General features: G+C 33.5%; 2 protein-coding genes across 2 annotated transcripts; one reads left to right on the forward strand and one right to left on the reverse strand.

The window, feature by feature from the left end:
* The first annotated feature begins 54 nt into the window (after positions 1 to 54).
* LOC125077627 (tumor necrosis factor receptor superfamily member wengen) lies at positions 55 to 17,368 on the forward strand. Its single transcript, XM_047689608.1, has 4 exons — positions 55 to 421; positions 1,441 to 1,894; positions 8,552 to 8,674; positions 17,190 to 17,368. Exons 1-4 carry the CDS (start codon positions 404 to 406, stop codon positions 17,249 to 17,251), a joined length of 657 nt encoding a protein of 218 aa, XP_047545564.1. The 5' UTR covers positions 55 to 403; the 3' UTR covers positions 17,252 to 17,368.
* A 1,142-nt stretch (positions 17,369 to 18,510) lies between these two features.
* LOC125077912 (cyclin-A2-like) lies at positions 18,511 to 24,084 on the reverse strand. The gene is made up of 8 exons (XM_047690025.1): positions 23,718 to 24,084; positions 23,356 to 23,648; positions 22,232 to 22,448; positions 21,334 to 21,557; positions 20,957 to 21,161; positions 20,501 to 20,666; positions 20,038 to 20,176; positions 18,511 to 19,738 (listed from the first exon to the last, which is right to left on the reverse strand). The coding sequence occupies exons 1-8, from the start codon at positions 23,862 to 23,864 to the stop codon at positions 19,630 to 19,632; spliced, it is 1,500 nt and encodes a 499-aa protein (XP_047545981.1). The 5' UTR covers positions 23,865 to 24,084; the 3' UTR covers positions 18,511 to 19,629.
* Between the last annotated feature and the right edge of the window lie 335 nt (positions 24,085 to 24,419).

Consider the following 24,419-nt stretch of genomic DNA (forward strand, 5'->3'; position numbering starts at 1 on the left):
AACAATAATTAATCACTTATGGCTACGGCTAGACGAGTCGAGGCTTGAGAGATTCTCAGGTCGAGCGTCGCGACTCCGGCACTAACTCGGACTCGGACGGGTGTCGGGTTCAGTCGATTTACGGGTTTAGTTACATCTACTTCTACTAGCCAGTAGGCGTAGCGCGTCGCTAACGTTACACGTATTCATAACGCGCGTTAAAAATACATTATAAACATCGATATAAACAAAACTTTATGAAATATGTATACGAAAATACGATAAGCATCTTTTCATGTATTCATTAACGTTATAATTTATTTTGTAAATGCTACGTTTAGAAGAAAGATGTGATGTGCTAGTGAAAGTATTGTATTATACGAGGAGATGAGGGATGACCTTTATGGAAACCTAGGAGAGCTACATGAATCTAAGTACTAAGGTAAAATTATCATACTTTTAAAGTAATATTAATATACTACTGCATCGTCGATGTATTCACGTTAAAAACATTTAGTATTTTCTTATTTTAATTGATTTCTTATACTCCTTCAATTTGTAAAATGTTTTGCAATGTGCTTTAAACTAATTCTTCATAAGAACTGTTCCAATTTGTTAAAATATTATTGGAGGAATAAAATTTTCAATTATTTTTTTGAATTATTATTAAGTAAGGATTTTAGTACTAAAAATAAAGAATCAACAGCTATACCGAATACTAGAGAGTCTATTCAAGTTTATTATTTTAATATAACGTTAAAAGTTATATGGTTTACTTCGACAAATTAATACTTCACCAATATAGAAGCGTATCGATAATACGTAAAGATTTAGATCCATTTATATGCATTGGACGTTACGTTTAAAATTAAGGTTACAAGGGTTTTAGAAAGTTGTTAGTTGCAACTTACAAGGAGAGATTACATGAAAGTGTGTTTCAAAGTAATAAAACTGTCGTCAATTACATTTATAATGCTCAGTCATCAAAATTTCAAACTGAAAGGTTCTAGTAACAAGTTAAAGAGTCGTACAAGTCGTAAGAGTATGACCTTTTTGTAACTTTTAACTCTTGTCAAAAACAATACCTACGCGTAAATATTTCAAATAAATTTGAAAACATCATGAATTTTACACACTCACAATTATTATTCTCTTGAATTTTGAATTGGTATTCTGTGGTATACCATCTAATTGAAATGATTAAATAGGTATAATAAGAACGAATAAATTTAAAAATAATATTTTTTTCTACCATGGTTACTCTAATTACAGATAACAAAAGGATAGCTTTTTTATATGTATTATGTAGTTCTCATAAATATGCATGAAAAGAAATCGAACATTTTATTATCAACAAATGATTTTATGTTCGTTTTCTATTTTATTTGATTTGATGTTAAGGTGAGGATTTATAGCTCTGACAATCGAATTTCATAAAAAAATGACTGTTTATCTGTTCAGGTAATGCGAGGAGAGATAGCGAAGTTGTGTTTGGTGATCGCTACCCTCGCGCTCGGGACCGTATCGAGTGACGGAGCGTGCGAGCGGGGGCGCACTTGGTGGCACCGGCAGCGCGGCGCCTGCATCCCCTGCACACGCTGCGACCCGCGCCGCCTCGCCGTTAAATATCCATGCGAGCTACACCGGGACACCATTTGCCAACCTCTTTACGAGGTCCGCATCTGGCCCTTCAACACGGAGAAAGACAATGACGCGAGTGAAACGTCCAGTGATTATGAATATTACGAGGACTCAGACTACAGCGGTGAAGTGAGTGATGATCTAGAGTGGGATATCCAGACATCGACCCTAACTCTTGCCGTCAGTGGGTGTATAGTGTTTTTTGTGGTAGTTGTAACTCTGTCACTATACCACGCGAAGCAATGGCGAGTGTTGAAACAGACCCTTAAGACAGGTAAGCAAATACTTATTTGGTGACACCTAGACTGACACCTAGCAGCTAGCAGCTGACCCGACAAACTTACATTGACAGACTGTTTTAGCTAGGAATATTCAATTTAAATTGGAATAAATATTGACAATAAATTATTTCAAAAACATAGTGTTCACCGCAGTGTTTTTTGATACATGCAAGCCCGTCTGGGTAGGTACCATCCACTCATCAGCTATTCTACCGCCAAACAGCAGTACTCAGTATTATTGTGTTATGGTTTAAAGGGTGAGTGAGTCAGTGTAACTACAGGCACAAGGGACATAGCATCTTAGTTCCCAAGTAATGATGAATGATGTGAGGAATGGTTAATATTTCTTACAGCGCCATTGTCTATGGACGGTGGTGACCACTTACCATCGCCTGATGGTAAGTAGCCTATTTGCCCGTCCGCCTACCGACACCATAAAATAAAATCATACCTAACTTTGTCACTTTCCTTTCTGGCGATGGCGCGTAAAAATATATTTATAGCTGACACTCCCTATCAGAAAATCCATATAAAATGCCAATACGGTATTGAATTTTTTTAATTTTGTTGCGCTTTTATCTAAATTTGTCTTTCCGTAATATTATTTTTTTTCTATTAAAAAAAAAATGCTAATGTAATATTCTACAGAGTATTAAAAAACTAAATAAAATGAATGAAATCGGTAAAGTAACTCACAAGTTATGGATTGACTAAGGGAAATAGGATTTGTCTTTATATTGTTTATCTTACTTATTGTACTATAATTTTTAGGTTATGATTTAAATAATCGTCGGACATCTTAATAGACGCGTATTTAATATGGACAAAAGAGTTAAGAAGTATTCAGTGACAAAAATAACTCGTAGAATGCCAGTATGATGATATAATGTGAAGACAAGTCTGTCAAAAATATACTCGTACACGCTGTACGAGTATATTTTTGGCTGAAATACATTATATAACTAAATATCTTAACTAAACGTTGGCGCTGCATCCTGTTATTATTTTTATTACGCGATATAAATATTATAATTTCTGAAATTGGATGGAACAGCATCCTAAGCTTATATATATATACAGTTATCTTTACAGAAATCGAATTTTGTAAATCATTACGAAAATCGGTTGGTGGTAGGGGTTTGTGCAAGCCCGTCTGGGTAGGTACCACCCACTTGTCATATATCATTCTACCGCTAAGCAGCAATACTTAGTCTAAGGTCTATGGGCGGTGCTGACCATTTACACTCAGGTGGCAGGTTTGCTCGTCCGCCTATCTATACACAAAAGAAAAATTTATACAAGTTATTCTTCATATAGACCAGAATTGGATACATGATGCATCTAATTATTATCCTTTTGCCTTTGCGCCGACTACAACAATCAGAACTGCCATTTCTAGCAATTTTTTTTAAATTCAAGATCTCATTGTGAAGTACCAAACCTGCCCGTTTATTAAGTAAATAAAAATGAATTAAAATGGAATTTAAAACTTGAATTTATTGAAAAATACTCTATAATTATAATATTTAGAGCCGAGATGGCCCAGTGGTTAGAACGCGTGCATCTTAATCGATGATTTCGGGTTCAAACCCAGGCAGGCACCACTGAATTTTCATGTGCTTAATTTATGTTTATAATTCATCTCGTGCTCGGCGGTGAAGGAAAACATCGTGAGGAAACCTGCATGTGTCCCATTTCAACGAAATTCTGCCACATATGTATTCCGCCAACCCGCATTGGAGCAGCGTGGTGGAATATGCTCCAAACCTTCTCCACAAAGGGAGAGGAGGCCTTTAGCCCAGCAGTGGGAAAATTTACAGGCTGCTAATGCTAAAAAAATGCTAAATAATATTTACAGTGAGTTTAAATATAAATATAAATATAATCTCTCCTGTATGGTCGGATGTTTCAGTACTGAATATATTTTCATTAATTCACTATCATAATTTATTTCTAAAACTAGGTCTTCCTAAATAAATATAAAAATTTACTTAGAACCTCCTTGAGGTTCAAGTTTGCATTATACCAAATATTATCAAATTTGATGCCGTGGTTTGGCTGTGAAAGAGAGACGGATGAACTTCTGAAAAGCGCATACAGCCGATGAATCTGAAGTTTGGTATAATAACGTATTTTTACCTCCTAATTACGAATATCGTCAACGAAAATTGGCGCAAAAGGTACTTAGAATTTGAAAAATAAAAGAGAACGTGTGTCGTTCGATAAACATAATTGCGACTTCTTCAAAGTTTTACGTATAAATTTCCACTTAGTATTAAGAGCCTTTGGTGATACAAATCAAAGGAGTGCACTCGACTTTAGCGTTCTTCGGCCATTTGCGGATAATTGTAATGCTTATAGCGCCCAGCAACTCTTCGACGACGATCCTAAGTGTAATGGGGACGCAACGCTAATGTAAGCACTTCGTGCAAAAATTCTTCTCCCACTCCTTTAACAATGGCGAAATTTACAACAATCACTTCATTATGATCAAGATGATGGTTGCAATTGTACACACACATTCCCTATCTGGGGAAACTAAAATAGTCTAAATGGGCTAGAAATGCTCACTGAAGAAAAGAGTTTCTCCTTCTTCTTTCATATTCAAAATGACGTCATCGTTATTTTTGATAAGGAGGTCAAAATACGTCATTACCGAACGACAGTATACGCTTATCGGAAATACAACCTAAAAATCCTAAAAAAATGTTACTATGACAAAGTTTCTTACATTTCATTTAATTACTATATCTTTTAAATATATAAGTAAATAGCTTATCATTAAAATGTAAACTATGAAACAGTTCTATACAATACCAGTAATTATTAATTATGTCCATCAAAGTCATATTATGCTATGGTAAGAATACATAATTATACAAACCATCAATCCAAAATAAGCGTATAAAATTACGTTACATATAAACCAGATACAAATATTAGTTACAACATTTTATTTATTCTGGACGTTGATGGCCGTGCGGCCTCCGTGTATAAGACAAGCATACCCTATAGTTTTATCTAAGTAGGCGAGTCTAACGAAACAGACGACGTTCAATGAATATCAACAGATTAAACGATTAACATCTTCGACCTTAGCTTAACATCTATTTGGATACAAGTATCACACTTCATAACTCAGGGATATGTATTTCCTTATTTAATAACTAATGAATAACAATTTAAATAGCTAATGAACTCGTGTACTTGATAATAATAATTGTCGTGATGGTTTTGTTTTAACGTAATGTGCGCAATAGTTACTTATTGGTTCGTCAATATATACTTAATAAATTTATATAATATTTATACCTATACGTCCTAACCTTTCTTGTTGCCCTCGCCTTGGTTTTATAATATTTTACTCATATTCAAAACACGCTACAATGTCGCCTTTAGGAAATACCAATATTTATCCCATAATATTTACATTTTTAGGTTCGCCCTTTTTAGATGTTACACACCTTACTTCGAACGCTGCTCTTATTACAACAAGAAAATAACGAATCAAATCAAAAAACCAATAATTCTAGCTCTAGCTATAGTTTTACAATATTGTCATTTCCCCATATTATTTTTAATATATTTAAATAACAATAATGCAAAGGAAACTATTATTAATTACAGTTACTCCCTTAGTCGCTGTGTGCTAACCGTCATACATATTTGGTATTAAGAAAAATGTTAACAGCCTTCTCTGTTATTGGCAATTACATAATATTTTTATTTAAATATATGTAGGTATGCATTAAATTTATGCATGTATAATAATAATGTGGGTCGTCTCCCACTTCGTAAGCGATCTCGTGGTGCCCCCACGTAAAGTCGGAGTGGGTACTGCTGTTTTAGTGGGTATTCCGGTGCCTTCAGCGCCGGCGATTTCCACAACGAATACATAATGTGGGGGAAAAGCGTAATGCGTTTTTCCAGCGAAAAAAAAGGATCGTCTCCCACTTAATTTTAGAACCAACATGGCGCGAGATTTATAAATTTAGTTCAGGAATAACGGGAGCATCTAATCTATACCGATTAATTAAAAAACATGTCAATTATTAAAATAATTTCTAGAAAAAAACATTGCATTAACCACCAAATGGGCTATTTTATTGGTCAATCGGTGAAATAATTAATAAAATAATAGATTTGTAAAAAAGAATCGTTTAGGAATGTATAATAATAGTAATACTACACATAAAAAATTAAGATGATTTTGTTTCAATTTTTGATTACGAAACTGAAATTGAAGACCTGTCGCAACCATGACAGCCATTTTAAAGTTTGGTTAATAGTTTTTAAAATAATGCATAAAAAATTAAAGATACGGAACATTAATCTAGCGTTGTTAGATTGTTTCGCAAAAGTTCGATAACATGGCACGCACTTTTGACTTATTCGAATATTTTTATATCCGTATTTTTTTATGTTTTCAACGTATATTTTACCTAAAATCCGTTATAGTGGATTCTTTATTAAAAAAAAACGATAAACAATAATATTATTAATATTTATTAATATAAGAAATTATTAACCCGCGGGTATAAATAGCATCTAGAAGATTTTTTTTACTAAATAATAAGGTATAATTAAGGAGGCCACTTAAAATCAGACTAGACACTGTCCTAATTTTAAAGTCGAATTAAATGTCTAAATAAACTGGACGGATCTAGAGAGTACTAGAGACATACGCGTCCAAACGCGTCTTCCGAGCTGTCCTGTCGGCCTTCGAAGCCTGTATGAGACGAAAGCGACATTTTGAAATGATGACAGTTTGTCACCACTTTGGCGCGGACCGGGATACCCTGGGGGCATTCCCTGGTCCGCGAGTTTGAACGATATCTCTCCTTGCGAGCAATCATGTCGGCGATATTTCGCAAGAAATCAAACTCAAATTCCTTTACTCAATATAGAAGCATTACACTTACTTATTGATAGTCAAATTAAACACTACCACCGGTTCGGAAAATGGAACACCCTGACCTGAGAAGAACCGGCGAAAGAAACTCAGCGGGTCTTTTTTTTGTCAAATTAATTATATACATAATTGTATAAGAAACAGCCAGGAGGCGATCATTCCCAAGGTGTGCTATCAAACATAAACTCACTAATTGTATAGTAACCTTTCGCACAAAAGCGTTCCTTAACAATTTTTTTAAATTTGGTAACAGAAGCATTTTTAACGCTTTCTGGGATTCTGTTGTAGAAGCGTATACATTGCCCGTTCGGGCAATCATTTTTGTTCTTACAGATCGTGCACACGTTGAAAGAAATTCACAAATAAATTACTGAAATATGCTTCAATAATCAATATATTGCAAGATCTGCCCATCAATACAACAAAGTGTTGATGTGTTTACACGTGTATTTTATGAGTCAAAATATTTATTATAACATTTAATGGAAAAGAAACTAGAAACGCTTCGGGCGGAACAGTGAATTATGGCTCATTCCGCCCACCAGTGGCGCCATGAACCATGAGAATTGAGTTGTATAGACTAGCCTACACAGAGCATGAGTGTGCTTCATCTGTAATATCGAAATATCGTAAATGTACATTTAACGCAGCTCGTTGAAGGTGAACAGCGCAGGCGGTGTTCCCGCGTAAACAATGCGGGTTTGTTTAAACATGTGCGCTACTAATTCTGACCTGCGTTGCCGACCGCCACCGAAACAATAGCTAACGGTGTTTTTTGTTTGCATTCGCTTATACCAAAACCAGAACACAGACGGTAGCTGAAGCGATTCGGTTTTGGCTTCGCTGCGATCTACCGTTCCGTTTTTTTACGCACAGGAAACGATTAGCTCGTATACTCCCAACTCTTTTATTTTTATTGATAGCGCTTTGAACTTTATTAGAGGTGACGCTTTGTAAAAAAACGGCTTTAAATTATATCTTTTAAACACACATTCTATATTATGAAACAATAAATCATAATGTATATATTTATTATTATTATGCGATTTATTTCATAACTCGTTTCCGCCCGAGAATTCGCTGTGAGTTAGGTTAGGGTCGAAGGTTTTAGATATAAAAAAGTACCCCATGTCCTCCTTTGGGGTTCATACCAAATGTCATCAAGTTCGAATCAGTGGTTTAGCCGTGAAAGCGTAACATTCAGACAGACGGACAGACTTACTCTCGCATTCATAATATTAGTTCAGTTTTGTAAATAAGTACAGCCGATAAATATAGATATACTGACAGAGATTAACCTATTCATAGTTTTATATATTAGGCACAAAACTTTCACTCATCGCCCAAGAAGAATTATTTTATTACAGTTTTATTAGTCTTGCATCGTTATATTCAAATCCATCAAACGTGATACGAATGTGAACTAATTAAATAACAAATGGTACTATTTAAAAGATTTAGAATTAATTTCAAACTATCGATCAGTAAGGAGCTAGACATATCAAATTCTAACAGAGGTTCCATAAAAACGGACGACGAATAACGAAATCAATCACGGTCTACATCCGGTCCGTTTTTTCACGAGACAAAAATCTAGTGTAATTTTATTTTATAATTGACTTCGACTATTTCCAATGCCAATCTGTGGTCATTGGTCGAAGTAGTCTGTTCTTTTTATATCACAGGTAATTTATTGCTATATTTTTTATCATGACATTTATTTGTAATGGTTTTACAGACGTACAAAATTTATCAGCCAAGCTGAGACTGATGGAGGCCGGTGCAGATGGTCCAGCAGATCCGATGCCCAGTGAACATCACATTTATTGCAATATACACGTCGGCAAAGATGCTTTGCTTGGTAAGTGACTAAAATTTCATATAATATTTACCGTCATATAAAATTTCGATCTTGAAATTCTCATCAAGGAACTTATATTCCATCGTGTCCTGAATTAGGATTTTGTTTGCAATAGAGCATGCACCCTTAGCGGACGAGGTTTGCCACTATACTATACTAATATTAGAAAGTAACTCTGTCTGCCTGTTTGTTGCCCGTAGCGGACAGCCCGCGTCTTTCATATCAGTAGGCAGTCAGTCTAGTTTTCTGTATTGCTAAAAATATACGTCTCAAACATATGACGCTCGTTACCGATGTGTTAAAAACAGAACCAAAAGATGATTTCAAAAAGGAATACCTAGAGGGAATGTTTACGGCGTCACTGCATAGTCGTAACTCGTTAGCGGGCAGCGGGCCGTCGCGTCGCGGGCGTCTCGGCCGCGGCCGCCTCAGGCGAGTCGTGCGACGCTCTCTGGCGTCATGCCAGTTATTGGATCCAGTTAAATGTTCTAAAATAAAGTCGCGTGGGTGCACTCGCTCGGCGTTGCTTTGATTTGCTGGGGTCACATTGAATTCGATTCTGTGAACATTTTATGTTTTTATTTAAAAATCATATAATTATCCATCCGTAGATCGGTCCATCGTGTTTTTGTTGTTGAACCCCTTTAATATTCTCATGACTGAAATTGGACATTTTTTATATTTTTAGTAATGTATGATTCACCTACCTACGAGTACCTAATAACTATATAATATGTCAAAGATTAAAATTATATATTGATAACATTTATAAAATGTAGTTACTGACCCTACATACATAATTGCAACATTGCAATGACATGCTAGTTTGTTTCGCACGATTTTATATCTTTGTAGCTTTTGCACACGAAGCCGTCTGAGAGTTACTTTATTTCCCGCCAGAATTTTTTACCGATTAAAAAAATGTATTCCTCGGCTATAAGAGTTTATATTAATTAATGGGTCCCCATTTTAAAGTGTTAGTTAATTACCCGTTCCGGTTTCACACGGATATAATAAGATTCATAATAAGAAAAAAAATATTCTGAAGTAAAAATTCTTGGATCACTCTGCTTATTGATGGAAACCGCATTACAATCCGTTGCGTAGGTTAAAAAATCAAAGCGTACAAATGGTGGGAAGCGACTTTGTTTTATTACTATGTACAGATGAGATAATCTAAGCAGCAACACGCAACAAATTTCTAAACGATCAACTTAAATCTGTCCTATTATGATTCTTTTATTTCACAAAGATATATAATGTAAGTACAAAGTATGAGTACGTTACTCTTATATTCAATATAAGCTGAGTCCCCCACATTTTAGTGATTGACCTTCCTTGGAGTTTAAGCTTGCTTCATACAAAATTTCATCAAATTCGTTTCAACGGTTTGGCCGTGAAAGAGCGACAGACAGACATTTCCTTGCACATTTTTAACATTGGTCCAGATGAGCCACGAATAAAATATAATATAAGAGAACGGCTTAATCTGCCAATTAATGGAACGAATCACTCCAACAGTATCTCATCCATTTAAAACTTTTGTTCGCACCTCGCGCAGAATGACAAGACTTTTATGAATTCATCGAGGCGTCTAAATTAAATAAAAGTTTTATTAACGTTATATTATATTCTTCTATTACTTATTATAAATATTAATGTAAAAAATATTTAATTTGTTGTTATTTTTATTGGTATTGAATACAAAAACGTTGATTGTAAAAAAATCTTGTTCAAAACAAGAAGATATACTTATTTACTTTCTATTTACTCCCAGATAAGTCATAATTTACGGTGTATATTTCCAAGTATCCAAATCAATTATTGTAAATAATGAAATATAAATAAAGTAAAATATAAGTTCAAAATTCTCGATCACTGCAGATATGCGTGTCGATCAATACGCACGTGCGTGGTGCGTTCATTTAGTCGTATTTGTAATGCAAGCTTGTCTCTCGCACCGCACCGCTTCCGCCCCCGAGGTTTTCACTCGCCGCCGGGAAGCCTCTCACTTCCTGCTCATACCAATTTTTGACAATTAACGATAAATAAACATTAATATAGAATTTATTGGTTTGTTGACACCGACGTTCCAACATCGAGCGTGTTAGTGAAGACTGTTATATTCATATACCTTTCAGAATACCAAGAAATCGCCGTAATCATGTTACAAAAAAACATAAGTAGAACGACTTTAGGAAAATATATTTAATAGGAGTTGTCGTTAGAACTCAGTGATTTAGATATCGCTCGTGATCAAATAAATAAATTTCGATCTTTCGATACGTTCAATTATATTTCGGATGAAAGTAGCGTGTTTTCAAATAATGAATCAACGATTTATGAAATAGATAAACAGAGGAGGCGACGACTAACATCAGGCAGGTGTTTTTATAACCTGTTTTTCACGAAAAGCACATTTGAGTTGCGCTGAATACTCGCATATTTATAATCTCATATGAAACAGACTAAACAAAACGCGATGCACGTGAGCATTGAACTCGACTTAATATTCAGCGGGTGATCGCGTCGTGGGATAAAGAATAAGGCGGTCTCTGAGAAGTATCGGTGATAGATTTCGGCGTATCTTCACGTTTCCATGTTATTTGATTGTATTTATAAGTGACTAGTGAGACCAGGTTTCGCTCGGGTGAATTGTTTTAAAGAAACGATATCATATAAATATAATTCATACCCTATAGCACTCAGGAATAATTTAGCATTCTACTAGTGAGTTTAATTTTATAATTCGATCACTAAATTTGGAAATAAAAAAATCACCTCTTTATAATATTTCATTTATATTGATGGCAATAACTAAATTTTTGACAATCAATAAGCAAGTGTAAACACTTCTATATTGAATAAAGATTTTTGACTTTGACTTTGACTGTAAGGGGTGCGAGACGCGATTACTTGGTGGTAGGGCTTTGTGCAATCCCGTCTGGGTAGGTACCACCCACTCATCAGATATTCTACTGCCAAATAACAGTACACTGTATTGTGGTGTTCCGGTTAGAAGGGTGAGTGAGCCAGTGTAATCACAGGCACAAGGGACATAACATCTTAGTTCCCAAGGTTGGTGGCGCATAGGTGATGTAAGGAATGGTTAATATTTCTTACAGCGCCTTTGTCCATGGGCGGTGGTGACCACTTACCATCAGGTAGCCCATATGCTCGTTAGCCAACCAATGCCATAAAAAAAAAACGTTACAAATAACTTTTTTTTTAATCCAAATCCATTTGATTTCTATATATGCCTATATAATAATATTTTGTTATAAAAATACAGGAAGAGCATATTACAAATATATTCTATTGGTAGCGTACGGCATACGAATGTGCCTACTTAATAATAATAATAATTTTTATTCCACAAAAAATCGTCCTTATAAACAATTACACTGTTGAACTAGGACAAAAAGTCTTAGTGCATAATAACATAGTCATCAAACGAAACACAGATCAAGTACTGGCTATCCTAGCTAGGCTAATTAAATAACCTGTGTTAAGGATAATCAATGCTCTCCCAGAAAGTTGAAATACATTAGAAATATCACCTAGGTAGTTACAAAACATATCTTGTGTAACTTAATACAAATCCAGTAACATATGTCTTGTCTAAGGATAGTCCATAAAAAGTACTTACATGCATATAATTAGTAATATTTTTTAATGTAATTTAGCATCCAAAACCATCGGAATAAACGAAAATTTTATCAATAAAAGTCAAATTCATATATATTAGAAGATACATGTAAAATAATTACATAGTTTATATGGGAGTTACATGCAAATATTTCATGCATGCATGTGCTTGTTGTGAAAATGATGAAATCTCGGATTCTCTTGTATCGTTTTCATAACGTTTCAAAATTAAACGTTTACCTATGAAACATTACCTCTGCCACGCGTACTAAATTGCACAATAGATTAAGCATTATTTTGAAAATGGTTTCAGACTATTTAAGATCCGTAATACTATTTATTATCAAATGTGCGTTTATATTAACGATAATATCATTATTTAATTTATTACGGCACAGTTGTTATGACTGAAGCGGTTTCTTGTATCCAATTGGGATAAATAATACTGGACCTAATGTATTATTTAGAATATAATTTTTTACACTTAGCTATTTTTAATATTGAATCATTCTGAAGTGACCGCGTGTCTGTACTGCTCGTAATTTGTATTTATCGAAATAATTTGCTAACCAATATAAACGTTTGTATTATTTAAATACACTAAATGAAGAACAGAGACAGAGAATAAGCATTTTAGATATTCGATTTAATAGGGAAATTCTTGCCACCATTCAACGCGGTCGTGATTTGTACAGTGACTTTATACTTAAGGCGTTATTCTTAATAATTCCTATGTAAATAAATATATAATAACTATTTTTATTTCAAGGTACTTATAAAGAATATTGTCGCGAACTAGTGGCATAAAACTCTACCTTAATACTCAATTGATATCGAAAAACTATTTAGTATCCAACAACATACCTTATTTTTATTTTTGTTGGGTGTAATGGAAACAAGTTGATTTCGTAGAACGATAGTAAAACAAAGTCTAGTCACGTTAAATCGTGATCGTGTAAAGAAACGCAGCTCGAACCATTATGGTAACGAAATTACTATTAAACGCTTATTCTTGTTTTTGCTTTATTCTGATTCAATACTGAAAACTTTCCAAAATAAATGCACAAAATACTTTTCAATGTAAAAAGGTTTGGTTATAAAAATCAAATCATCATACTATTCATTCAAATATGTTCATAAAAATGGTATCGAATGTTACACTAATACATTAAATGCTACACCGGTTCGGAATGTAGATTCTACTAAGAGTAACCGTCAATGAACTCAGTAGGTACTATTTGCAAGCAATTTACTCAGTACTTGCATGGTAAATATGAGTTCAGATGTTATAGTTATTAAATAACAGCGTAGTTTAAAAGGCTTGGACACATACTCTACTGTCAGAAGATCCTAATTCCAATATATTTAACAATTATCAGCAAACTTTAATTATGTAAAACATTCAATAATCAAACGATATATACACATATATATACATATCAAAAGATAATATTGAAGGGACCTAAATAGCTGCTAATCTTACAACAAAAATAGAAAGTCTACTCCGAGTTCCGGAAAGCTTTAATTATTTGTAAACGTAAAAAAATGTTCGTTTTATAAATATGAACGGATGTAGTAGGTAAAACGTGCGTCACGAACGGCCCCATTTCTCTTGCCAGGAAATGGCCCAAAGCTTCCCTTCGAGATGTTTGTGCAGTCAATAATAGACTCCATCCAATCTAAACTGTTTATTGCCGATCTATCATAAATGCCAGAAGCATTGACGTACATTACAAAATATGTAAGTACATAGCGTTATTTCTCACTTTACGATAACGGGCGGCGGCTATTACGCGCGGTAATACTCTTGAACATTGTAAAACATTTGTTTTGTTCTATTCTCGTCTAAGTACATAGCTATGTATATTTTATATTACTAAAGCAAACATAGTAGTGAATGTTTTTAAATTATTTTAAAGCATGGAAATACACATTCATAATTATGTACTTATATCATTAAACGCTTAAATCGGAAAATTTTTTAGTATCTATTAATTTTATTTTTATATATCTTTCGAAACATACTCAAACTCAACTCAAACTCAAATTCCTTTATTCAATATAGAAGTATTACACTTTCTTATTGATGTTCAAATTAAACACTTACACTTACTTGGTGGTAGGGCTTTGTGCAAGCCCGGCTGGGTAGGTACCACCCACTCATCAGATATTCTACCGCCAAATAACAGTACTCTGTATTGTTGTGTTTCGGCTAGAAGGGTGAGTGAGCCAGTGTAATCACAGGCACAAGGGACATAACATCTTAGTTCCCGAGGTTGGTGGCGCATAGGTGATGTAAGGAATGGTTAATATTTCTTACAGCGCCTTTGTCTATGGGCGATGGTGACCACTTACCATCAGGTGGCCTATATGCTCGCCCGCCAACCGATGCCATAAAAAAAAAAAAAAACTGGTTCGGAAAAAGAAAACACCCTGACCTGAGAAGAACCGGCGAAAGAAACTCAGCTACAATTTTCTTATCTCCTTTAAATATTTCTTAAAATTCATTTAAAAATATAATATATACCTAATAACCATACGCAAGAAATAATACATAAGAATATGACATTAACATTAAACAACAAAACAACAATAGCGTGAACCGTGAACGAACTCGGCCAATATGGTAGTCGTGTACAGAATTGCAAACTTGCTTGCGAATTTCCTTTCCTTTCCGGGCTCCGGAAGTGCTCATGAGTGCGATATGGACATCTTCTTAACATGCGAAACGCTCGTTGGCGAATCGTCGGTAATTGTTAATCAATACTAACCGATCGTATCCAAAATTTCCATGTAACAATATGGCTTCATTTACATAAATAAGTAGCTGACAACAATTTATCGAAATCTGAATAAAAATTCGAGAGCTTTTTTTTAATTTGTTTTATTTTAAGTTTGAATGGCAAAGGTAACGTATAAAACTATAAACAGCCAAAATCAATGAACTCTAAGCGATTTAAAATAAATACTTTATTACACCCATAGCAAAATTTATAGCATAATTCTGATATGACAATAATAAAAATTTAAATACAATAAGCAAGGAAGGTCGACAGGTTATCAATAACCTTACTTTTTTTATTTCAAAATATGTACATACCAAAATGTTAATTAAAATATAATATTAAGAAAATATAAGTATCGCTTGATATTTAAACAATATCAAAACCATTTACGGCCGCATTGTGATCAGATACGTATAGACTCGAGACTAATTCGCGGAGGTCCTATGCGTCGATGCATCTGCTATTACGATTCTATTCAGTGCATAAAAATAATGACTCATTAATTCTCCGCGCACGTCCTATTGTATCGCACAGATCACTGGGTAGGTGCTAAAGCACGACTAGCAAAAGATACTCGTTAATATCGTGCGTGTCCTCCACGTGTAGATCGCTGCGTTATATTTGTTTTTATTTAACTCATTATTATCTAATTTAACAAAGACAGTTGTTTTTGAAATAACTTCTGATAATAATGCCTGAAAAACTATATCCCATACGTATTATATTATACTGACGCGTTATCACTGCATACACTCTACATTATTTTTATTCCAAATATTTGCTGTCAGGCGTCGGATTTACGATCCCCGCGTATAAATAGTATTGAATGAATGGCCCTTGAAAGTCAATCACAGAGGATCGTCTGATGCCAAGAGCCGGCCCTTATCGTGCTTTAAATATCTCGTCGCACCACTCAGACTGGACGACAAATGATTTATTATGTTTATGCAGCGTGTCTCTGGCTCCATAAAGACGTCTCGTTGTAAATAAGATTTAAATTGTTCGCCGCGCTCTCCAGACGGATCATAGAATTGGCGAGCGCTTGAAGGTTAAATCATATTAAAACAGAGACTGAAGTTTAGATAGGAAACTTCCTGGAAACTACGACTGAAATAGGCGGCTCGCGCACGTTCCCGTACACTTGCCAATATCACGTCTGTTTATAAACATTGCCTCTGCGTTTAATAAACTAGTCGTTCGTAAATAGAACATTTCACAAAAATATTTACGTAAACTTTTTGATATAATTTAACGCATGTTAATAAAATTCTAATATTTTCTTCAAAATTTAGTCTTTTCAAAACTCGTCTGTTATTCTAAACAATTTAAAGTTATGTGGTTACTAGGTACCAGCTGCCTGTTTCAAATTCGTGCGGATAAAATAAGGATTTTTTCCTGAGCCACTGAGATAAACATTCACCATCCGATCTATTCGTCCATATGGTACAACACGTCCTGCATATTTTTTCACGTGTTGATTTAAATTTCTTTATTTCTGAAACTACCGATTCGAATTTTAGAGTTTAAACTTTAAAAGTAATAATTATGCACATAAAACTTTTGAAATGAATATGTTAATTATGTTACTAAGGAATATTCCCATATGACAATAAACATGTTACTATAGAATAATTGTAGTTATTTTTGCCTTTTTACTAACTTAAAGTGCTTAGTGAATCTGAAAAGCATGTGTACTAGAAATCTGATTTTTTTTGTGTACAATACAACTCACCTCTTCATAAAATTAGTTCGATTAGGTTCTTATATTTATCAAAACATATATATAATATGTATATCTACATTTAGAAATATGACATCATAACGTGTAAGAAGTAAGAACAACGCAAGCAATTTTAATTTCCTTGAGTTCGTTACATTTAGTCAACCGCGAATAGCATCAGCAGCTGTGTGCCGTTTAGAATTCCAAACGCACGCGCATGCGCCGTAAATTCATATACGGTTGCTACAAACCGCAATTAGCATAAGCTCCTTTCAAAAAGGAAGTTTTTTATTACAAATATCATGTTACGCAAGAAGCAATTGATTCGTATGTAAATAATGCATCTTTTTTTCCATTACAGGCCCTGTTTCGACCAAAAAAGGCTTGGGGAACGTATACACGCAGGAGAAGCACTCTCCTTAACCGATGACCACCGTAAAGCAAGCAATACAAGTACAAAATATATCGAAGAACCTCGCACATCACTTAGAAGGGACATAATGAAATACTTATTTTTGTAACACGAAATATATAATTCACTAAAAACTAGTTTTTCTTTTTAAATACATTCTTGGTTAAATTAGTTTATAAAATTCGAACATTAGCATTGTGTTCGAATTTGAATTGAGCATTGGAGACTTTTACTACAGTATAATTAATTGATAATCGTTTCTAAATATTCTGTAAACGGTTTAATTTAGTTTTCGCGAAAATTTGAATGAAGTATCAAATTATCCTACTACATATTTAATTTACGTCCACTATAATCAATACGGGCTTCACTACAAGAACGTCAAAATAATGGCGCAAATATAGACATTATGTCATCACTATTGAATTATAAATTAAAAAATGCCAATGTATTGTCATTTGAATCAGTGGCTTCTGGTTTCTTTCGTGGTTTTCTTAACATGTGATTTAAATTTAATAATTGGCAAAGGCTTATAGTATCGATATATTGCAATGCGGCGATGAGATGGATCAACTAAGGAAAATGAAAAATGTAGGCAGGTAATTATTCTACATTACTTTTAAATCCGAACCAAGGCAGTGAGACGTCTTACCGCACAAGTCGTATTGTATTAAATCTGTATTTTGCAAATTCGCAGTTTTATGTTTTGACCATAAAACTAGTATTATCCCCTCCATGATTGCTTATATAATCAATAAATCTTTATTGTAAATACTCTTTAAGTATCATATAGTCAATAAAAAGTATTTTGTTCAAGTAAACTTCACAAAAAAGCGTTTTTGATATCTCAATAGTTATACTACCAGTTTCGGAAAACGGCCTCTAGCGAGAAGAAACGGCAAGATAAGTTGCTCTTTTCAAACAGATTTACAATTATTGTTCAATCGGTCGTGGGTGGAAACCTAGACTAAATGCAGTCGTTTTTGCCCAAAAAGTATTAATTTAATGATACTTTTTGGAAGATTTGTTAGTTAATTTCATCTAAATAAATAAATGCTATCATATATTTGTTGATTTGCTTTGTCTACGCCACGGAAATGAATATTTTTAACGATCACTCTTTTAATGATACCCGAGTTCAAAATTGGGTTGAAATAAAACACTTAGTAATTTAATATTTTATATTACCAATATAGGTACTTACCTCCATCAGCTAAATCCGAGCAAAATATGGATTTTATTATATTAAATTACAATAAAACTACTTATCAACATTAAAAACATACCTTATATCTCAAAAATAATAATTTACTAACAAACATGAAAATAAGTGCTAAGAATTGGTATTTAAATAATCACTAAGTCGTTTACAATTCAAATACATTACAATAAATCTTTTAACGCCAAGTGCGATACCGTTCATCCATCACATTATAAAAAACTATAATTTGTAAATCATTGAAAGTTGACAAAGATATTTTAAAACTAACATACAGTAGAATTACTTTAATTTTTATAAAAAAATTGGTCCACGATACAATCACAATACTATCTACTTATCGTTCTAGGAATAGCGAAGTTTGAACATTTCGCAGTCGTGAGAATCAGTGTGACAAAAGCGGTAGATGTAAATGAAATGAACACAGTAATGGTGAAAATAAATTTCTATGTAAAAATTTTGCTAATTTTAGTTTCGTTTGTGATATTAATAATATATTCCCCAATCTTTGAATTTCCTTGGACATCAACAAATTACACTGACTTTTTTACGTCATTTAATTAACAAAAAAAAAAATGTAATCTTTAAAGTACATGCAACATGAAGACTGTAATAAAATTATTTTTAGTTAATGTTAAAATAATGTTTACTTGACATTCTATACTAGCAACTATGACTATTTGACATTCATTACAGATGGCTTGAAGAGAGTTTCGACGCAAAAACTTTTTTTAAAATTATAACCCTGATCACTATCACTAGATACATATTACTGTTACATTCGTTAAATACATCACATGAAAATAAATGCTTAGTCTTCAACCATTGTCTTTTCATACATTTTCTTCAACAAACTATCTTCAAATGGGTAATGAAGACTTTTTCAACTTCATCATTGTTTCTGGCAGGATACTAAAACTTACTGCATGATTTAAAAAAATATAACCGACATTTCTTTACCTGGATGACACAGCTGTCTCATGTAACTATTAGTCTAAAAAAACAAGAACTAGGGACATCATTATATCAATTAATTTTTATCACTCAATTCTTACAAAGATTATAATTTTCCGTATAAGTTAAACTGTGAGCGATGTATATCCGTGTAACAGGCGAAGCGTCCGAGTGGTGGGGGCGCCCCTGGGGGGCACTGGGGGCATTGGAGGCGCACTAGCTGGCGCGCGCGGCGTCGGGCGGCGCCCGCGTGGCGGCGGCGGGCTGCTGGTACTTCGACACCGCGAACATCGGCTTGGGCTCTATTGTTGATACACCATCGAATCTGGAATACGATTAAAAATTAAGTACTATTTGAAAAATACAAAAAAAATCGTTCATTTATATATTCATCGTTAATTAATAGCTGAAAATAACTCGGTTCTTTAGTGAGGATAACTATATTCGTGTCTTAAATTTTACTAAAGAAAGTATCGCGATATTTTTGCCATCACCAGAACACTTTATTTTTTAATTAATGTAACTTATCACTTATCACTCCAAAAAAGGTTTATAAAAACAAAGGAACGAAACGAAAGGAAGGAATAGAAATTATAATGAAATATATGAATGTATGATACTCACTTGTTGTTCTTATATTTGTCTGGGATGGCCTGATAGGGCTGTCGCGACGCGTGTGAGTGTGTGCGCGCCAGCTCGCGCAGGCAGGGCTCCAGCTCACTCCATCCGTAGCCCGAGCTCTGCACTAGTGCCGCCGGCCACGCTGGGGAATGTTTACACGGTAGAATTACATGCTTAAACTACATATACTATATTCTAATACATTAAAAAATATGAATATCCATTTAAAACAATTTCGATGATTGAATTCAAATAAAAGTACAAATTCAGATAATGCATGCTTACTTTTTATGTATTTATAAGTCATCTCATGCACCCAGCATGTATAGCGACGGTATATTTATTAGGAACCCTTTTTGCATATATATATTTATTTTACCATCCGGGCCCTCATGATTGTCATGGAGTAAGCCTGAAACCTGTAGCTTAGAAGCTTATACGTGTGTGTACAGCGAGCGGACAGTACCGGTGTTGGCGCAGGAGGCGTGTGCGGAGGCGTGTGCGGAGGCGTGGCAGGCGCTGCGCTCGCACAGCAGCGTGTGGCGCGCGGTGGCGAGCGCGCTGGCCGCTATGACGGAGGGTTTGAACTGCAAGTACGGTTCCGATTCCAACAGTGACAGCTCCGCAATGTACTAAAGAATAAAATTATACATTATTACACAGTACAATTTAAACTTTATTTAAATAAATTGTATGTCATCCTACTTAGGTTAGATTTGAATTTATTTCTAAATAATGATACCAATGTTTAATATAAAAAGTTAGGGCAACTTATCGCTTTTTTTTATTTGCACATTGTATTGTATTCAAATTAATTTTATTATTTTTATATTTATTATTTTTCAAAAAATATAACCTACATAAATTGACACATGATATATCTTAAAAATATCAGATATAGTAAAAAAAAAAAAATGCTCACAGCAGCTAAGTGAAATATTTTCTTTGAGATTCCATTTGAAATGCAGTAATGTGAGAGGAATGCAAGAGATGTAGGAGTTGAGAGATCAAATGACAGCACTTTTAAAATGAGATGTTCCATACGAAGGACCTCGCGCTTTGTGTAAGTATCATCCGTGATGTAGACAAACTCTGATACTTCTGGGGGATACACTTCTTCATATTTCCTAATAAAAATAAATATAAATTATTAATAAAATTTCACCTTTAAAATAACAATGTTTGAAACTAATTTTATCTCTTAAAAATTTTTTTTCCTCAAAGTATTAAATATTTAAATAAATTTTTATAATAATTTAAACAAGGCAAATTCTACTTAATCTTTTTTACATAACTTACGCAGCAATGTATGTAGCAGCAGTGCCAACTAGTTGCAGTTTGGTGCGGACTACACTCATGTATGATAAGAAGCGATCAATATACGACACGGCAAGGTGTAAAGTCTCACTCTGTTGTCCGTACTCATCACAAACTTCCACTATCCAATCAATAAGTATCGAGCGCATGACCTGTGTTATGTCTGGCTGCTTACGCATGTAGCGGGGATTTGCTCTATTTTTAACCTGTTTTAAAATAATTGATAATATATATATTTTATACTCATTCTTAGTACTCAGTAGAAAGTCTTTGTGTAGCCTATTTAAAGTACAAGAGGGTAAAGAGAAAAATGAACAATTTTGAAATTTAATTGAAGTGATAAAAATAGTAGGGTACTCTTTGCTGTAGATATGTGAAAAAAAAAAATGCGATACGAAATAGGTTAATTAATATTTAATGAATAAAGGCCCCACTGCCCAATTTTATATAACTGTACATAAAAAAACAAAACAAACATAATTGTGTATTTCTATGTAAATAAAATTTGTATACTGTACATGCTACACCTAAGAATCTCAAACAGTTTTTATTTTATTTTCTGTGAGAGTGGTTGAGACTCAACACGTTTCCACTAAGTTCATTGTTATATGTTTTTTTTTAAATAATTTCTTAAAAATACATTAACAAATTAAGCATATATGTTGACTTTCAGGCAGGATATTATATTTATATATATATAATTGTATTTAACTAACATAACTTTATATTTTAAATATTGGAAAACTAACTATGGTGTTTCCTGCTCGTTTTTTTTAGCTTTACTTAATACAGTTCAATGACAATTCAAAAGTGCTTGTAATAGCCTACTTGAATAAATTATATTTTGATTAAAGAGCAATCATTAATGTAAGACACCTACCTCAATCTCCTTCATATAGTCATATATATCTTGCCGATACTCTACAACATGGAAGAACATCTCACGATCAGTCTGAGCTGTAGTTGTATCCTCTTCGTCATTATCTTCAAGAATATCACTTGCATTCTTTGAAATTGACATAGAAAGAATGCTTGTATCCACAACTGACATGGGTGATTCAATGACATCTTTATCTTTCTTCTCTTGCAGTGGAAGTCTAAAAAAGATCATATGATATTAACACTTCATATAAAAGCTTGATAAATAAGTTACATTTACATATTTAAAGCTTACTGGACAAATGGTATTTAAATGGTGTTTGTTGTTTTGTTTTAAATTGTGTTTTTAAATAAATTCTGTATGTAATTATGACTTAATGACTATTAATTACTCTCGCTAAGAAATCACTTTGAATAGTGTTTAGTGAAGGATTATGTCTCATTCGGCTAGTAAATATTACTATAACCTATTCAAACCACAAGGGCAGTAAAGACAGATATACAACTTAAACATTGAATTGATATTTTCTCATTAGTTGAAATTGTTTGTGCAATTTGGAAACAATGGTGAGTGAAAAATCTGTGCACAATATAGCAGAGCTATTAGCAAATTGCATGGAATGTGTCACGCTTTGTTATCTTAAATACTTCTTTGACTTGATTACATGAAAAATGATGATACATATAAAGTCTTTTACAACAAGACTACAAAATTTTTAATTTATCAAGAAAATATTGATAATTTGCAATGATTTTTTTTTTGTCTTAGTGGGTAACTAACTAGGCCGTCAGATAGTAAGTGATCAGTGCCAATACATTGGTACCATAATATACATCAATCACCTATTACAGTAGCAATTTGCCAATATTGGAAACATTGATGTTAAGTACCTTGTGGCTGTAGTTACTGATTATTTGGATGACTAGATCCACAAAATAATACAAATTTGTTGTTAGTAATGGTTATGTGGGTGGCCAATTGATAAACAAAGAACAATTGTTAGGGATATAACTTTAGTTATAATTTATTGAAGATTTTTTTTATATATCTAGGTTAAGGTTATTGCAATTGCTATTGAAATTGTTATGGACATAATGCTGAATATTGTTTATGCTCATTACTACCTGAGTGGCGGTGCTTTGGCCGGTTCTTGTTGCTTAGCTTTTTCCACTTGAGCACAAAGAGCTCTGACATTCTCTGCAGCATTGATGAAAAAGTTATCTTTCCTTATTTCCTTTGCAACAAATGGCTTAAACGTTGGTTCTCTCTTTTTCACCTTGACTTCTGTCGGTTTATCTTCATACACACTAAAGGCGCGAAACTGGGCTACGGGAGGTACGATATTTTTTTCATTTTTAATCTGACGTACTGTTCGGTTCTCATCTTGAACTTTGCAAGGTCCATTCGTCATTCCGGCCTGGAAAAATAGTAAATTATAGCCCTACAACGTTTAATCCTACATAGGGCAGAAAAATTAACAACTTACATGCTTTGTATTGCGATTTTGGTTACAAGCAAACTGGCTTAGGTCTCCAAGGGCACGCCGTTGAGAAGCAGCCGAAAATACATCAGCATCTTTTCGTAAGCCTAACGCGGTGTTTTCTTGATCTTCATGAATTCTAAATGATGCCATTACTCCGTTTCTTCCTTAAACTTTAACGACAATCCTCAAATTGTAATTATGATGAATCAAAACGCAGAGAACGCTTTGCCAAAGCGAAATACGTTTGATATATATCAGGAAGATAACATTTTATCAAAATTATGTGAGTAGTGCTAAAATTTAACTGGATATGAATTGAAAACACCCTCAAAAACGCTAACCAGTCTCAACGGACAACAGACATTTTGGTTGCTTCAGCTGTTGCAGTTTACGTTTGTCTATTATCTATGCTATTTTAAATTTTAGCCAATAGTATTGAAGCGATTTTTTGTCTATGAGTAAACGTTATATTAAAAGAGATAAAAAAATACAATTTAATTAAATTAATCATTTATATTCACTTTATTTTACTAGTATTATAAATACGTGTTAAGTATTTATTGTTTTATGAAGATCAAAAGATCAAAGAAATAAATTAATTATTGATATACTTTATATTTGTTAGTTTTATTGGTAATATACGAAATTTAGTTTAATGAATTATTATTGTACTAGATTTATTTTGTTAATAAAATTTATGAATAT

The sequence above is a fragment of the Vanessa atalanta genome, chromosome 4, assembly GCF_905147765.1.
Source record: "Vanessa atalanta chromosome 4, ilVanAtal1.2, whole genome shotgun sequence".
Taxonomy (NCBI): domain Eukaryota; kingdom Metazoa; phylum Arthropoda; class Insecta; order Lepidoptera; family Nymphalidae; genus Vanessa; species Vanessa atalanta.

Bases quoted from the DNA above. Each gene is read 5' to 3' on its own strand.
- LOC125077627 (XM_047689608.1), top strand. The intron at 1,895-8,551 runs GTAAGCAAATAC...ATGGTTTTACAG, and splicing joins GAAACAGACCCTTAAGACAG to ACGTACAAAATTTATCAGCC. The intron at 8,675-17,189 runs GTAAGTGACTAA...TTTCCATTACAG, and splicing joins CGGCAAAGATGCTTTGCTTG to GCCCTGTTTCGACCAAAAAA.
- LOC125077912 (XM_047690025.1), bottom strand. From the start codon at position 23,864: ATGGCATCATTTAGAATTCATGAAGATCAAGAAAACACCGCGTTAGGC. The intron at 23,649-23,717 runs GTAAGTTGTTAA...CTATTTTTCCAG, and splicing joins AAAATCGCAATACAAAGCAT to GCCGGAATGACGAATGGACC. The intron at 19,739-20,037 runs GTGAGTATCATA...ATCGTATTCCAG, and splicing joins GACAAATATAAGAACAACAA to ATTCGATGGTGTATCAACAA.